The sequence below is a fragment of the Neltuma alba genome, unplaced genomic scaffold (genome assembly GCF_004799145.2).
Source record: "Neltuma alba isolate B1F8T4 unplaced genomic scaffold, ASM479914v2 tig00012052_pilon, whole genome shotgun sequence".
NCBI classification, from domain to species: domain Eukaryota; kingdom Viridiplantae; phylum Streptophyta; class Magnoliopsida; order Fabales; family Fabaceae; genus Neltuma; species Neltuma alba.
Window position 1 is genome coordinate 5,993 of NW_021636616.1, and position 17,926 is coordinate 23,918.

The 17,926-nt window shown below is 31.5% G+C and overlaps 2 protein-coding genes across 2 annotated transcripts; both read right to left on the reverse strand.

Annotated features, from left to right (window-relative positions):
* Positions 1-4,550: 4,550 nt before the first annotated feature.
* On the reverse strand, positions 4,551-17,702 carry LOC114721662 (zinc finger protein ZAT9-like). Its single transcript, XM_028907513.1, has 2 exons — positions 17,700-17,702; positions 4,551-5,971 (listed from the first exon to the last, which is right to left on the reverse strand). The coding sequence occupies exon 2, from the start codon at positions 5,902-5,904 to the stop codon at positions 4,798-4,800; it is 1,107 nt and encodes a 368-aa protein (XP_028763346.1). The 5' UTR covers positions 5,905-5,971; positions 17,700-17,702; the 3' UTR covers positions 4,551-4,797.
* LOC114721666 (uncharacterized) lies at positions 14,985-15,329 on the reverse strand. Its single transcript, XM_028907516.1, has one exon. It carries the CDS (start codon positions 15,327-15,329, stop codon positions 14,985-14,987), a length of 345 nt encoding a protein of 114 aa, XP_028763349.1.
* Positions 17,703-17,926: the final 224 nt, after the last annotated feature.

Sequence of the window (17,926 nt, forward strand, 5' to 3'; positions counted from 1 at the left end):
AATATGAGAAATAATATCTAGATTTAACTATTTTTTAGTTTATACAATTAAACATAATTAGACACACAACATAATATATTAATGACCAAAGCATGTAGAGGACGTTGCCATTAAGTTGACATTTAAACTTAACTACCTTCAATGTTCTAAATGCACTTTAATTATCCAATCCAAATTGCATCTTTACTTAACTAATTCTTAGTCATTAAGATTTAGCATGTACAAATCTCAATTCATCAAAATCCTTCAAAAATTCGATCTCAATCAACAAATTAAACTAGTTATCCTCAATTCAACCTTAAATAAAATAATGTAACACAACCATTAAATTCAAATTTAATTGGTGAAATTATCATATTTCTTTTCACATATAAACCCAAACTCCGAATCACATAATAAAGGCAATCTAAATGAATTAAACACTAAATGTACTTTCATAAACTCATTTGAGTACAAACTAATTGATGAACAAAATCCCCAAACTTATCCCCAAATTTACCAACACTTTCCTTAATTCAAAATTAAGTGGCTGCCTCTCTGAAACCCTTTTATTTCCTCCCCCGCCTCATATGTGCACATATATATATTTATATAAACTTCAAAAATTTATAATTTATTATATTCTACCAACCTTCAAAAATTACATATTAAGACTCGGTGAAAAAGTTAAAATGTCTACTTTTCTAAATTCAAAAAGTCTCATTCCAAAATAATTTCATTTGGCCCTTCAATTGATCCATCCAACAAAATAACCTTGATTACTAAGATAATTTAGTTTAATTAAAATGGTTGTTACATTTTTTTTTCAATTTGAAACTTTCACCTATAAGAGAGTTTCCTTAGTTATTCCTCCATCTTCAACTTCAAATATCTTAATAAAAAATTTGTGGAATATAATGTGATACCAAAGCTTGTGAATTATATTGGCTGTTGGATCTTTCTTGGAGTGGACATTTCCCCTTTTTATAATGATTTGTAGAATGGTTGTTTTGCTTGGAAGCTCATCACAAGGGGTTATCATCAACTCAAAAAAGAAAAAGCTAAAAAGCCTACTCTTTTTCGTTTTCTTAGCTTTAATAATAGAGAATTTTTCCCACTCATGTTCACCCATTCACAAGTAAACAAGTCAAGTTAAGGTATTATTTCTAAAATCAAAATTCCTCTCGACAATTGAAAATTTATAATTGGAATAAAATATTGCTATTGATTTTTTGTGCTGAATGCTCGTGTTCTAACATGCCCTTAATTGGCACCTCATTTGATAGAATTGAAAGTGCTTCCCCTTCTTTTCAAATTTTCTCACTTAAAGCACAACGAAAATCTTAGGTTAATAAGATTATCAATATCAATATTAATAAATTTTTATTTAAGATTAGCATACTAATAAATTTTGTTTATTTGATCCTTTTTTTTTTTTAATAAAAACCCACTTTTTGTGTCATCTTGAAAAAACCTTTGCCGTTGGTGGAAAAAATCTCTTTAAAGTTATACTCAGTTGTTTCTACATTTTTAGCATTTTGTTCACATTTTTGTATGAAATTAAGAACATCCATTACTCATAAATGATAGACTTTTCTTAACTTAACTCGTTTCATATATACAAAATTAAAAGTCAAACTCCTAACCACTTGCTTAAAGATTAAAAAACCGTATTACCATCATATCTACTCACCATTGTATAAAGTGAAATCTATAGATATCTTTTCCAATAATATATATGCATGTATGATCGGTTACACGTAAAATGTTTAGCAATAAATTAATCAAATGTTTATAAACAAACAATCTAGTGGGAATTCAACCTTTTTTTTTAAATAATTAGTCTCGCTGTTTGGCAGAATGGAATCTTCCAATCCTTCCACATTTTTTAAAATCTTTTTCAAATTTCATTTTAACAAGTCTCTGCAAATCAATATGGAATTGATATGGGAATATACTTATAGGCATTCTAGAGAATATTTGTACACCAATGTTTGACCAAATGCCCAAAAAAAGTGGATGGCCTACCCTGGATGATTATGAGAAAGGGCATATGACTTACAAATCTAGTCGAACCTGTATCCAATATGTTTATAATCAATTTTAAATTATGAAATTATTATTGGATTTAAAATTTAAAATTAACAAAAAAATTACAATTCATAATTTTCTCAATAATTTTAATTGAATATATTTTAATATAGTCGAGAATATTTGTGGATGCTTTTTCAAAACTAATGAACACTTTTCTTCCATAACTAGGAGATTCCAAAGTGAAGAATATTTGGGCAAACAGAGAAGCTACCGAGATTATGCTAATTTCTAATTATATATTAAAATATATTCGGTATCGATCCCATCAAGTTGTAAAAAATGTTCCCTGAAACTTGTTTGGAAAACACTAAGCAGATATTGAGCTTAAGTAAGTACTATAAATACATTTAAAATTTTCAGATCCATTAAAAATTCATTTAAAATAATTATTCTTTTTCACCAAAAATTAGAAAAGAAAACAATCTATAAAAAAATAAAATTCCATCCATATAAAATATAAAAAGTCTTGACAAACTGCAAATATTCTGATGCACTAAAGTTTGACATAAAATAAAAACAGTGAAGTGGTAACCACTAAGCTATATGCCATCCATCTAACTTTGAAGCCACCAACTTCCATAAGTTTATAGTAATACATTTATTAAATTAATATTAATAATTTATTGGTAATTTATCAAAATGGGTATAGTTGTTAACCAGTCAGATATTATTTCAACAGAAATGGGAGCCTCTCCTAAAAGTCTAAAACTCAACAGTGCCTTCCATTATGAAGCAATTTGACAAAGCCACAATAATAAAATACAAACCCCAAGCACTACAAAACCAAACCAACAAACAAAACAATTCTTATCTTATCATATCATATCATGCCCTGAAAATAACACAATCCATTTTCATAAAAGAATTCACAATATAATGTTTTACCAGCACAACAATTTGTGATTAATTCATGTCATATAACAAGATATTAATTATTTTTGCTTTGTCTAGTTTATTTTATATTTTATAATATACAAATAGTAGATAAAAAATTAGTTAAAACTAGTTAAAGATAATAAATATGCTAGAAATACAAGTTTTTTTAATAAAAAAATTCTTATTTATTCAGAAAGATTAAGTGGATAATTACCATTAGTATCTCCTATAAATAGTAACAAGCGTTCCTCAAAAAAATCTCTCGTATGAAAGATTGAGGGAAGTTTTTTTTTTTAATTTATTACGTACATCATAAAAGAGATAGGTTCGTTTTACTTAAATTATGAATTATGATATTGAGAAAAAGTAATTGTTTTAAATTATCTGTCAAACTATTTAATTTCTAGAATCCGTTTGAATTATGTGATTAACTACAGTTTCTGATCTAATTAACAGATGAACTAATTGAATTCAAATTGGTATTTGATTTCCAAAGTGTTATTATATAAAAGTGATCACGGAATGAAAGCTCCAATTAAATAAAAGGAAGAAATCTTTTTTCAGCAAAGACTTTTTCCGTTTCTCTATTGACCACGTCTTTAGTCCCCCCTAAGAGACAAAAACTTTTTTTTATAGTGACAATTATTTTGTACAAAAAATAATTTCAGATATGAATTTTCCACAAAACCAAAATTGACCTGCCATGCTACAAAATATCAAGTCAGGTTCAACTCAATAGTTGGTCAAATTGATCTATCAGAAAATATGGGATCCCACTTTCTTTCCTTCCTTCGTCTTAAGCTTGACATTGAGGTTGTTTCTGGAACCCACTTATGGCATTTCAGCTAATTCACTTATTCTATGGCAAAAAAACACAAAAAAGAAAAAAAAACTAATTCACTTATTCCGTTTAGTCAAAGTCTTGAAGACACATCATTTTTGCCCAGACTAAGATTCCACAAAATTGTTTTTCCAAAAATTCATTAAATCTCATGAAAATAACGGCGTCCCCACCCCCCCAAACCAAAAAAGCGTCTAATGAATAGGGGAAATTTAAAGGAAAAAGAAAAGAAAAAGTGGGAAAGTGCATTGGAATATATCTTCTTGTCCCAGTTCCAAAAAAAAAAACTTGAGGATGAAAATAATAAAAAAGTACCCATCCCCCGGAATTGAATAGATGAATAAAATGGCTAATTTAACCCACGCCCAAATATTGGCCAAAAAATCAACAAAAATAATTCTCTTATAATATAATTATAACTAATTTTTTTAAGGGAAAAACAGTTAGTCAATACCAAAAAAACTAGAAAAAGGTAGAAGTTAGTTTCTGACACAGAGGTTGATCAACTTCTGGTGAGAACGACTTTGATATTTTCTGGCCAAAAAAAAAAAAGAAAAGAAAAAGAGGACGACTTTTATATTTAAAACTTCCCATAGTTAATATTCTGAAACAGAGTCCACTACAACACGCACGCTTCGCATTTCTTTTGCATAGTGGAGGAAACAAATAACACCAAAAAAAAAATTTTCTATCAGTTCATGGTTTTTTTAATTTGAAGGAAAAGAAAATAAAGTTCGAATATAGAGTAATTAACAGAGAGTAACAACCCTAAACACAATAGTTGGGTTCCTCCATTAATGGATGCTAATTAAAGTCACTTGTTACAGAAGCAAAGCATCATAATTCAGGAGAACTGAATTACAAGTTAGAATTCCAAAAGGAAAGAATTAAAGACTAATTAAGCATATAAGTTATATAAAATTATACAGAAAATTTGACCAAAACTTTGTTCTCTTTTAGTTACCTTTGAATTGAAGTAATCTAGGTGCTAAAGCACCAGAATTTCTTCACTGTCTGATGCGATCAATGACGAATTCAGCATCTGAAACTCCAGAATTGTCGATTTGGCTGATGTCGTCTTCGTCCGTCGGAGCAGGAAGGTTAAGATCTATGAAATTTTCGACCGGCTTAGTGGAAGTTTGAGTCGGTAATGTCGACGACGACCCAGTAAGATGGGTCCTCTTGTGTCCCCCAAGAGCTTGACCTGAAGAGAAAACTCTGAAACAGATAGGGCATTCGTGAATTTTCTTATCCAACATTGAAGAAGATGAAGTGCCTTCATTATTGTTATGATTCTCGGGCTCCACTTTGATCTTCTTGTGACTCGCTCTGTGACCACCAAGTGCTTGATAAGATCGAAACACCTTCTTGCACGTCTCGCACGTGTACTTACCGCGAGTTCTGGATTTCAACGCTTTCAAAGCCCCCTCGGATTCATCGCCTTCGTCTTCTTCCGCGTCTTCGTCTTCGTCCTTGTCCTCGTCTTCCTCCGCGATGTCGTATTGGTCTTTCAGATCCTTTTGTCTCTTCCATTTGTCCCTAGAAAGCATCATAAGGCAGTACGCGATGTCTTCTTCGGTGGTCGTATCGGAGATCGAACTCGCCGGTTCAGGCTCCGGAATCCACGACTCGGTCTTACACAGTTCGTTCGATTTGACTTTTCCCACTGTTTCTTGTTGCTGAATTTTCTTGTGACAGTAGTGATCATCATCATCGTCATCATCATCGGAACTACCGAGTTTCCAAGCTCGTTTGGATCGTTTCCGACTTGGCTTCTTGGATGACTCGGTCTCCGTCTCGCTCTCTCTGTCTTGAATCACAGAGCCGTTAGGATCCACAACAAACGAAAACTCAGGATCTACGATGCGAATGCTCCTCTTCGGTTTCCCTCTGAAGACATAACTCAGACCGTTGTCTCCTTCATCTTCAGATGAAGAAGAAGAAGAAGGCGAGTCGGCCGCGAAACTCAGTAAAGTGGGAGAAGGCGATCGGGATTCCTGTGGCTTGGAAGGTAGCGAAAGCTTCTTCATGTGAGACCTCATGTGACCTCCCAGAGCTCTGCCATTAGCGAAGGTTTTGGAGCAAAGCTTGCACTCGCGCTTCTCCATGAACATGAAGCAAGAAGATCAGAGTCAGACACCGAACGATGAAAAACAGAGAGCGAATACTCTGTTCGTCTTCCTGGTTGGTATGTTTCTGAGAGAGAACTATATTAATAAAGGCAACGCAAATTTATCTCTATTTTTCTTCCCAAAAAAAAAAGAAAGAAAGAATATAACAAACTTTTTTGCTTATCTTTTTATGAGGTTGCCTTTTTCCTTTCTTTTTTTTTTATAAAATTTTTTATTTCTTGACAACGTTCAAAGGCCGTAATAAATTGGGAAATTAATGTTTTTTTTAAAAAATAAAACTACTGCAAGTAACATGCGAGACTTGGCCGTTTTTGTATTGAATTGCTTTAAGTCTTTCTTTTTCTTAAGCTTTGACTTTGTTCACTTCCAAAAAGGCCCTCTGTATTTGGATCGCTCCTGGTATTTGATTTGTAGTCATTGATTCTTCATGATCTCCAACATTAAATGTATATTTAAAGTTTTAGATTTTATAAATCTTATATTAAAAACTTTAGGATTACGAATCTTTTACAACTTAAATTTTAGACAAGTTTATTATTTTTTGGGGCAAATTAGGCAAGTTAGTTATTAATTTTGAAGAAAGTTAATATCAAAATTATTTAATTACATAACTTATTCGGATGTTTAATAATTTTTTAAAACTTAATTAATAGAAACTTTAACTTTCAGAGGAAAAAAAACTTCTTTGTTATCCATAACTTAAAATTAAGTCTTGAATTACAGTTTTTCTTAAAAGAATCGGTAAAAAAATTCCTATCTAAAATTTTTATTGATCACTACAACCTGAATTTGAGTAGTAGTATTTTCTATGTATAAAATCATGCCAAGTAATACTCCTCCGGTCTTTAATATAAAACCCATTTAACTAATTTGATTAGATTAAGGAAGTTAGGTAAGTTAGTTAATTATAAAAAATGTGACACGTTTTTCCTAAAACACCATAATCATCTTTCTTAATACCTCCTCTCCCTCTTTCTTAGAGAAAATTGATAAATATGATAAATGTGTCTTATATTTAGGACTAAAACCAACTTAAGAATTGGATCCTATATTAACGACCGGAAGAGTAGTATTTTTAGTATATAAAAATATATTAAATCCTTCTAACTAATAAAATTTTTAAACAGGAACTTTCCATTAATTTTCTCAAGTTTTTTTCAACTTAGCTGAAACGCCATTGATAATATAGTTATATTATCAGCTTAGTACAATGTCAATGACAATCATAACATATAATGCAGTAGCAAACTATTTCGCTGGTTCGGATAGTATGATTTGATTAGAGACTTTAAATAATAATTAAAGACCATTTGGTATAAAATGTTAAAAATGAGAGATAAAAATTAAGATTATGGGTGAAAAAATATATTAAAAAAATATTTAGTATAAATAATTGCCTATTATCTGTGATTGGATAAATTCATATATGTGGAATTCTAGAATATTATGGGAGGAGGTGGTATTCCACAATCTCACCTAGATGGAGTTGTCTAATTTTATGTAACAAGAAACTACTTATATTAAATACTTTGTAATGGTTTTTCTCAATTCCGATTATAATTATTACCTTTCATTTTTAATACTTTATACCAAACGAGACTTAAGAATCTAAATTAATGCAACTCAATTTTTAAATTTCATGCGATGTAGTACAGCAATAAAGTATATAGTATTATCTTTAGTTTTAATTATAAGACCTTATTTATAGACTATAAAAAAGATCTTATAATTAGGATGGCAGGTAGTAGTTCATATTTTAACTTGGTTTTTTTTTTTTTTTGCGTGATGTTAACGTGTTTGGTTCGAAAAATCAATGAATCCAAATAAACAATAAAAAAAATAATTCAATACCCCTTTCAATTCATTTCAACAGCGGCTTAATCTTTCTAGATAAATTTCAGCAAAGGAATCATTTTAAATATATAAATCTCTCTTTTTTTTAATTAGAATTACAGAATAATTTTTAATACTTTTTATATTAGTTACTGATATATTTTGAATCATTGAATGCTATACCTGTATATACACACACAACTTCTAACCTATAGTCAACATGTAATATAATAATTAAATAAAAATTTAATAACAATAATTATGTGCGTACAAACGATATAATGCATATATATAAGATAAAATTCATAATAGATGTTGGCAAAAAAAATTCATAATAGAAGTTTGTAATAAAATAAGACCATATGGCTACAAATGGCTGAATATTAGGTTTTTGCTATAGGGTCAATTCTTTTTATTTTTATGGTGCTGTGTTTTTTTTTTTTAAACATTTTTCATTAACCCCAAAGCCCAATCAATTTTCTACGAATTGTTCTAATTCCGATCTAATTTCGACTTCGGCTCAATAGTAGCTTAATTGCAGTCCGACCATACTAAATCATAAAAATAGTTTTTTGGGTCCGAATTAGGCTCCTAGCGACTTGGATCTTTTTCTTTAATTACAGCCATTAACTCAATCCAACGGTTAATCGAAGATTTTATGAATTACTCCTCCGGTTCTTAATATATGATCCAATTCTTGAGTTAGTTTTGGTCCTAAATATAAGACATATTTATTATATTTATCAATTTTCTCTAAATTACCCCTATAGATATTACCTCAACCATAACCAAGTAGAAGAGGGAGATTGGGTATTAAAAAAGATGATTATGGTGTTTTAGGAAAAATGTGTTACTTTTCTTATAATTAACTAATTTACCTAACTTTTTTAATCTAATCAAATTAGTTAAATGAGTCTTATATTAAGGATCAGAAGAGTATGTTGGGAAAACTAATTATGTTCACAAAATTCCGAAACAGATAGAATAACAGTTATGAAATTTAAAAAAGAAAAAAATAGATACTACCCTAGAATTACATTCCTTAAAACAAGAGATAAAAAGGGGGGAAAAAATCCTTCCAAATTTGACCGTCTTTTTTTTTTTTTGGAGCCAAACCCAAATTTGATTGTCTGAAAACGATGGTTTTTATGGTATCCTGAAGAATCTTTTATAGATACAACTCATTGTCAAACAATTGCAATCTTTTTTTCTTTTTTTTTTTCAAAATTTCAGAATTCATCGGTCATAATAATGCCGTCCGAAAACAAACCTAGAAAAATATTTAACCTTCATAGTCTATACTAGAATTGAAAATTCTGAAAACAAATAATTTTCTGATAATACAATATCTTCTGTTTCTTGAATTTATAAAGAATGATGCCTAACAGGCTAGGAAAAGAATAATCGCCATCAAGTGAGTGAGAAACAAGATTTTGAAGAGATCATGTTTTCTTTTCAACGCCACGCATTGGTGAAGGTTATTTTTGGAAAAATAATAAATGAAGAGGACAAACTGCTGGCCAGGTGGTCCAAGTCCATGAGAAACGGCTTGCATTTGTCGTAAACGGCGAGGCAGAATGAAGCAGCACAGGTTCCTTCCTTCCTTCCTTCCTTCTCTCCATCCATCTTGACCTGACCTGACTAAAACGACCCTTCCGGTTTGATACCATCACGCGCATGTCACCTAAATGACAACCGCCGAACCCAAGCATGACACGTAGCAGGCAGCATCCTCGTGCCGTTTTAGCATCCAATGGATTTTCTTAAGAAGTTGACATTAATAATAATTAAATTAAAATAAAACGGAATCAGAATTTTTATTTTTGTGCGCGTATGTGTGTGGGGAGGTGATTCTGTTGCTTTCTGCCGGTGATCAGACAGCCAATTGTCAGCGTTGGCAGCTTTACCATGCCGACGGGTCGCTTGCTTGATCAATTAATTATACGTATTTTTTAATCCAATCATTTTTTTGATTACATTAATTATACATATTAAGAGAGTCTTTATCTAAATATAATCATGATTAATAAATAAAAAGGTTTCCTTAATGACATCAACTTATATTTGGTATAACTAATTAACTTAGTCAATTTATTTAATCTATCCAAATCAATAAGTAGCTTTTATATTAAGGATAAGGGAAGTGGTATTTATTATGTCTAGATTCTAACATGTAATTTTACTTCTGACAATTAGAAATATTATGTCTTAATTATAAGGTGATATTTGAGTATTACATTTTTAATTGGAAGCACTACCTCTTGTATTTAATATGAGAGCTAACTAAGTAATTTTAAAAAAATTAGTTAAGTTGATTAATTGTAATAAATGTATGTTGACTTCTGTAGACTAACTTTTTTAGTCATGTGTATTGGAACTATTTCTTATTAAAATCCCTTACAATCAATAAAAATATTTTAGAGATGACATAATAAATTTGAGAGACAAAATGAATTAAGATGTTATATTTATGATCAAATTTAACTCCTAAATAGTTCTTGTATCAACACTAGAAGCAATAGTAGTATATTACTCCGTTCCTTATTATAAGATTCAATATTTTGAATGGGTTTGTCTCTTTTTATAAGATTCTTTTTGAATTTATCTGAGCATTTAATGGATTATTACCTATTTTATTTCTAATTTAATGTATTTAATATATTCTCTTTTTTTATTTATCTTACTATTACTCTATCATATTTACCCATTTATATATAAAGATATACTTGGAAAACAAATTGCATTTGCTATATATTAATTGATTTTAACTAATTTTAACTCTTTTCTTAAACCGCTTAAGTTAGTTAAAAGGATCTTATAATAAGAGATGGAGGAAGTATATTTAATGTTCACACACACACTCAAACTTAGTTAATTAATTAAAGGGACGAACTTCTGTTTTTAAGTTAAACTCTTAACAAAATAAAAAACCTTGAAAATTAAGTTGATCTCAAAGTTTTGATAGATAAAGGAAGCAACAAATTTGAATTCTTCGGTATGAGACACTTTTCTTTTTGGAAAAATAGATGCTTTTTTTTTAAATTATAAGTTATCAAGTGGGGAATATTTAATTATATTTTTCGTGATTGCTCCTATTTAAAAATCTCATTAATCACCATTTCCATTAGTGCAAAAATCGTTTTTTCGACAGGTTAAAAAATAACTCCTTTGATTGGTTCTAGAACAGGTCTACCTAAGGTTGGTTTTGAAAGTTTGGCAGGAACAACCAGTCTAGAAAAGTATTTTCCAGATGGGTTTCAAAGGTGAGGTCTAAAAAGTCATATTAGAGGGCGACATGAAGCTTCTTAATGAACGAACTTAAGGTTGACAAACAGATTAAAGCTGCTAGAGAAGAATGTGAACTTAAAGGAAGATACAGAGGAGAAGAAACCAAGCATATGGAAAGGAAAATGGTTGTTGGGAACAAAAATAGAGGGAAAAGTTTGACAGAAAGAAAATGGCGAGACGAGATGTGGCAATGGCCGGCTATGGGTTTGAAGGAGAAGAGAATACGCTAGTATTCCTAATTAAGCTTCAAGCACTTTCTAGACCTGTTAGACCAAATAATCTATCTAAAAACTGTTAATTACTACCTCAATTCTTACTACAAGATTTTATAGTTCAATTTAAACTATAAACTAGAGAAAGTATTACTTTTTTAAATTATGGTATTTTACTATTTTAGACCTTATGTTGCAGAACGAGTCCAAAATATATTTTAAATATTACTCCTTCTAGTTCAAAATATAAACTAAATTTTATCCATTTACGTTTGTCAAGAAACTAGTTAAAATCAGTTTAAAACAATGAATATGTAAGACATGTTTTTCTCCCCAAATACACCGTTATTAATAAAGAGAGTAAGTAAAAGATGCAATAAATGAATCAAAAAGGAAAGAGAATATATAGGGATAAAATTGAAAGAAAAAAAACTCGTTAAATATTTAGATAAAAGTAAATGTCATCTTATAAAAAAAATTAAACCACTCCAACAAAATTTAGCTTATATTTTAAATTAAAGGGAGTATTTTTAACCTACTTCTAAATTGGAATTGGGTCAAGAACCATTGGTCTAAAAAGCATTTTTTAGACCTTACACACACACACACAGTAATCGACCTAGAAAGTTTACTAACATTTACAAAAACTATTAATTACTCCCTTAATTCTCAATACAAAATCTAGTTTGTAGTTCAATTTAAACTATAGACTAGAGATAGTATTACATTTTTAAATTATAGTATTTTACTATTTTAGACCTTATGTTCCAGAACGAGTCTAGAATATATTTTAAATATTATTTTTAACCACCTTCTAAATCGAAATTGGGTCAAGAACCATTGGTCTAAAAAGTATTTTTTAGACTTTATACACACACATATATATGAGTAATCGATCTGGAAAGTTTACTAATATTTACAAAAATATCACCGATTATATCTTTTAAACTTATTATTTTATTGGCCAAAAATAGTGGCTTAACCATATTTTCTTACTATTTATTGGCACCAAGAAGAACTTTTCTTAGTTTTAATAAGATTATTAAAGGTACTCTTCTTTCCAAAAACAATAAATGCTCAACAAACTAAAAAATAAAATTTATATTTTGGATCAGACTCCTCTTCAAAAATAAAGCTTATACTAGTTCCGGTTCTTAATATAAAACTTTGTTTGATTTTTATTTTGGTCCTAAATATAAAATCTCAATTCACTTTGTCTCTCATATTTATCATTTCTTCCTAAGGTAGCTCTTCTAATAATAGTAATTTTAACCAATACACTTGATTAGCAAGAATATTTTAGAAAAGACAACACCTATTTATTACAAATAACTAACTTAACTTCTTATTTTAATTTTTTTAAATTAGTCAACTAGCTTTTATAATTAGGACTGGAGGTAGTATATAAAATCAGAGGGAATACCTTATAATATGGATCACAGCAAGCATACGGAGTGGGGGAGGTGCGTTCCTTTGAAGTTTGGATATTTTAGTTGGAGAGCGTGGGAAGTGAATGCAATGCCGTTTTGTTAGGGGTTTGGTAGACCCATTTTTTGTTCTCATTGTTGCTGCTTCCCCCTCACATTAATTACTCATCCTCACAACATCTTCTTTTCCTCTTTGTTTTCCAAATTTACAAGCTATTCATTGTTGTTGCGCATTTCAGTGGATCCAATGCAAAGAATTTGATATTCCTCAATATTTATAAATTATTTTTAATATGTTTTATCAGAATTAAGAATAATTTTACTTTCGATCTTTAATATAAGAGTTAGTTTGACATTTAATTTGATATAAATATAAGATTTCAATCCACTTTATCTCTCTTTTTTTTGAGATAGTCCTTGTAGTAGTTATACATATTAAATATTTTATCAAATTATAGTTTTGACTAATAAGAGAGTACAATTTTTTTTTGGCCACATAACTTATCTCAAATAATTCCATAGGAAACGTGGGAGCACAATTTCATTATACCAGAAGCCGAGTAACTGGCGTAAGAGAGTAGCCTCCTCGGTCTCAAACTTGACTTCTCCAAAGAGCCCCTAAAGTCATTTTCTATCAGCATTAGATATTTTTGCATTTTCTATTTTCAAATAAGAGAAAACACATAGATGTTTAAATTTATCCACCAGCAATTATTAGCTCATAAAATAAGTTAAATTTAAACTTAAAATATACCTGAAGTACATCAATTTTTTTTTTAATATTCAGGTACACCCAAAAAGAAATGAATATGATGTTTGAGTTAACTTTTTTAAATGTAATTTTACAAGGTAAGTATAATAGAAAAATTTTATTTCGACTTCTGTTTGTTTCTGAGAAGTTTTGAGTAAAAGTTTAAAAATAAATAAATACTCTAAACAAGAGCATAAACTAAAAGTGATTCAACCAAAAAGAGAAGATGGCTATAGGGATTGCAAAACCAACTGAGTGGACTTTATATGCAATTTTCGTCTGAAGCTTCATTTTACATAGAATATATAAAAACTTTGTGTAAACAACTCATTCAAAAATAAATAAGCTCACTAAATATGATCAAGTGATGAAATAAAAGGATGTGTGCCTAGTTTAGAAAATATCTTAAGTTCAAATTTCATTTTCAATGCATAAACTTAAAAAGAAAAAAAAGAAATATCTGCAACGTGCAACTTTGTTGTTCTATTTATAAATCCAAAGATGATTGAATAATAAATGAATAGAGTGACGGGTATTTTAGTTTTATAGATGCACGACAAGCCTTTTATAAAGTCCTGGAATTTGCTCAAAACTTTGTTTGTTGGAGAAGCTGAGGTTGATAACGATGGAGATTCTGGAACTTGTTTGCGTGGACCAAACTTTTGTTGATACTCATATGATTTTCGAAACACTGGGAGACATATTTTAATGTTCAAATGCCGATAATATAACCATAAAAAATCTTCATATATTTTTCAAATACGATCAATTTAGGCACCCTCATACACAAGTATATTAAACAGGAGTTCAAGTTCAAGATCTTATCCAAACATGACAAATAATAACTTATTTAAACATGGTGAGTAACATTACCAATGGGCAGCTTGTCATTGGCCAAAAAAAAAAAACTTCATATTTGACTTCATACTTTGTTGTATGGACCAACTATATTAAAGTATTTTTTAGCTGGGCATAATTATCTTCCTGTTAGAAACAATCCTATTTGAAGTACTGTCAAGTATTGAATGTGGATACCTTTTTCAACAGAAATTTGAACCTTAGTTCGCCACATTGTAATTGACTAATATTTTCTGCTAAACCTAATTTTCATTGGTTTTGTTAAAGTATTTTAAACGAATCTCTTGCTTTTTTTTTTGGGATATGCACAAATATCCTTTTATTGTAAGCAATTTTGAAGTACTGTTAGGAACTAAATATGAGCACCTCTTCTATAAAAAATTTGAACATTAATTTACCACATTGTGAAGGACTAGCTCCTTCCACTAAACTCAATCCTAGTTGACAAATGGATCTCTTTTGCTTTAGTTTTTAAAATGAAGAATTACTATGAAGTCCTAAGTTAGGAACATAAAATGTCCCAATGACAACAAAGCAACTTATAGTGACAAGTTCTAAGATAATAAATAACAACTGCTCACTTGTCATATGGATCTACTGTTGTTGGTAATTTTTTCTTTTCTTTGGATCCCTTTTTTTTTTTTGTTTCTTACAAAAGGGCAAGCCGAGGCTTGAAATAAAAGAAGAAGCAACCTAACTCATGGAGGGTACACCCTCCCTCATTCCATGCTTATCCACTAGGATGCGAGCTTTACAACTTTCAGGCACTTCGTTTAACAAAATAAGTTCGTCCGTCACATTATGGGCTATCCTTGCTAGAAAATCAGCGCATTGCAGTGTTTCTCTACATCCATAATTAATCTCCAGGTTCCAGTGTTCATATATTAGCTGTCTAGTTTCCTCAATATCTTCTCTGTAGGGGTGATCCACACCACTACCCCTCATTAGATAGTTTAGAGCATCTAGAGAATCTGAGTATAACAGAATATCATTAATTCCGAGTTTCTGGTAGACTTGCAAACCAGTCTTAATTGCCATAATTTTCGCTGCTGCTATTGGGTAGATACCTAAGTTTTTTTGAAACCCAAACACCCAGTTTCCTTCCGAGTTCCTAATTATGCCTCCACAAGCTGCATGGTTTTGACTTCTAACAGAGGCGTCAACGTCAATTCTGAAGTTTCCTGCTGTTGGGGGCCGCTAATAAGCTTGGTTAGAATTGTGTTCTGTAAATATCTTGTGCTTATATATCCCGTTAGCTGTCTGTTCCATGAGGTGGAATAAAAGTTGCTGGACAACCTCGTTTGGGGATCTCCCTTTCCCTTCAAATAGTTGAGTACATCTTGCTTTCTAGATCAACCAACATGTGTGGGCAAAAACATTGTTCCATGGCCATCTTTCCATCTTTTTCCTCACAGGATCACTCCTTGAATTCCTATTAAGCCATACCTGTAAGTCACCGAGAAAAAAGCAAAATATGCGTTAGGAGAAATAAGTTGTTTCCACATTGTTTTGGCTTTCTCACAATCTCTCAGAGCATGAATGACACTCTCCTCACAATGACAGCCCAGAGGGCATGTTCTGCTATCAGTAAGACCTCTCTTAGCTCTTAGGGAATTTGTGATGACTCTCTCATGGCCAACTTGCCACATGAAAAGTTTGATTTTCTCAGGCACAGGCCACCGCCATATTTTTTGCCAAACAGAATTTATACTTGGCCCTTCTGGACAGGATAACCAGTTGTAGGCAGACTTGACTGTAAACCTTTTATCCCCTCCATGTCTCCAATAAACCGTATCTTCCTTTGCTTTCACAGGTGGTCTAACTCTTCTAATTATCTCAATGACCAAATTGGCAGGAAGTGTTTCCAGTGATTTATATTCCATCTCCCTTCTGGCAGAACAAAATTTGCCACCATATCTTCCATGTCGACATCTATCAAGTTCTGAGTAACACAATCAATGAGAGGGACTTCTAAGGGCGTCCACCTGTCGCTCCAAAAGCGAGTGGTTTGACCATTATTTACTTTTCTTCCCACTCCTTGCATAAATTCACTCCAACTATTAGAAATAGCCTTCCATAATGGGGAGTATGTTTTTGGTCTAGTAATTTCAGGAATCATCTGAGATCCGCATTCATACTTGGATCTTAAACACTTAACCCACAGTGCCTCCGGTCTCGTTATCAAACCCCAATAGAGCTTCATTACAAAAGCCTTATTTTGGTTTTCCAAATTCTTTATGCCCAGACCCCTGGTTTTTTGCTTTTCAAGATTTTGTGCCACGCTATAAGGTGTATTTTCTTAGAAGCTTCGTTTTGACACCACAGAAAGTGTCTACTCACCTTTTCAATCTCCTTTAAAACACCACTTGGGATCTTGGTTGACTACATTTGGTAGGATGGAAGGGCTGAGATAACTGCTTTTATCAGCACTAGTCTCCCTGCCATGCTTAGGTATTTCCCTTTCCAAGTGGACAGCCGTGATCTCACTTTCCTAATAATATGTCCAAACGTCTCCTTTGTCACTTTATTGTGGAATAAAGGGACACCCTAATACTTCCCCAAATCAGGTGTGATGCCAACACCCAGTTTCTGACATAACTATGAGGCCCTGTTAAAGTTGATCCCTTTTGAGAAGAAAGCTTTAGGTTTTTACAAATTAATTCTATGGCCTGATTCATTGCAAAACTCACCTATGACCTTTTTAATAACCCCCATTTGGGCTGTACTGGCTTTCGTAAACAAGATGAGATCGTTTGCAAAGAACAAATGGGAGATGCAAACATCATTTCCAATCTTCAGCGATTTCCACCTTTTTTGTTCACATTCTGTCTTGATACGCTGGCCCTAGCGCTCCATACATAGCACAAAGAGATATGAACTAAGCGGATCTCCTTGTCTCACACCTCTTGAAGGAGTAAAGGTGTTGCCTTCTTTTCCATTCCACAGGATTCTCATCTCCACAGTACTCACGCAAGCCATAATCACATCTAATAAGCCTTTTTCCAATCCAATGCATTGTAGGGTACTTTCCAAAAAGCTCTAATCAAGCCTATCATAAGCCTTCTCCATGTCCACTTTAACTGCAACATATTTTTTCCTTCCACCCTTTCTACTCATCATATGTATAGCCTCCTAGGCTATAATAATATTGTCATAGCTGGATCTATTGGCAATGAAACTACATTGTTCTGTACTCACCAAATGACTCATAACTCTTTGGAATCTGCTAGCAATCAACTTTGTGATGATTTTGTAGCTTACATTACACAGTGAAATAGGTTGCAGATCCTTAATAGATGTCGGTTGGTCAACTTTTGGGATCAGGACCACATTAGTTTGGTTGATTTTCCTGATAGAGTTCGGGTCTAAGAAAGCTTCTTTAATTAGCTTGCAAACCACTCCCCCCACCTTCTCCCATTGAGTGTGAAAAAAGTGTGCCTGGAGTCCATTTGGTCCCGGTGCTTTAAAGGCACCAATAGAAAAGGCAGCATTTTTTATCTCTGTATCATCAATTTTGCTATGTAGCATTTGTAGATCCATGGCTGAGAGAGGTTGAAATCTATTCGGCCAGGAGGTGGAAGCATAGACAGCATTATCCTTTGTATATAGCCTCTTGTAGAACTGAGTAGCCATTT

Bases quoted from the DNA above. Each gene is read 5' to 3' on its own strand.
- LOC114721666 (XM_028907516.1), bottom strand. From the start codon at position 15,329: ATGGCAATTAAGACTGGTTTGCAAGTCTACCAGAAACTCGGAATTAAT.
- LOC114721662 (XM_028907513.1), bottom strand. From the start codon at position 5,904: ATGTTCATGGAGAAGCGCGAGTGCAAGCTTTGCTCCAAAACCTTCGCT.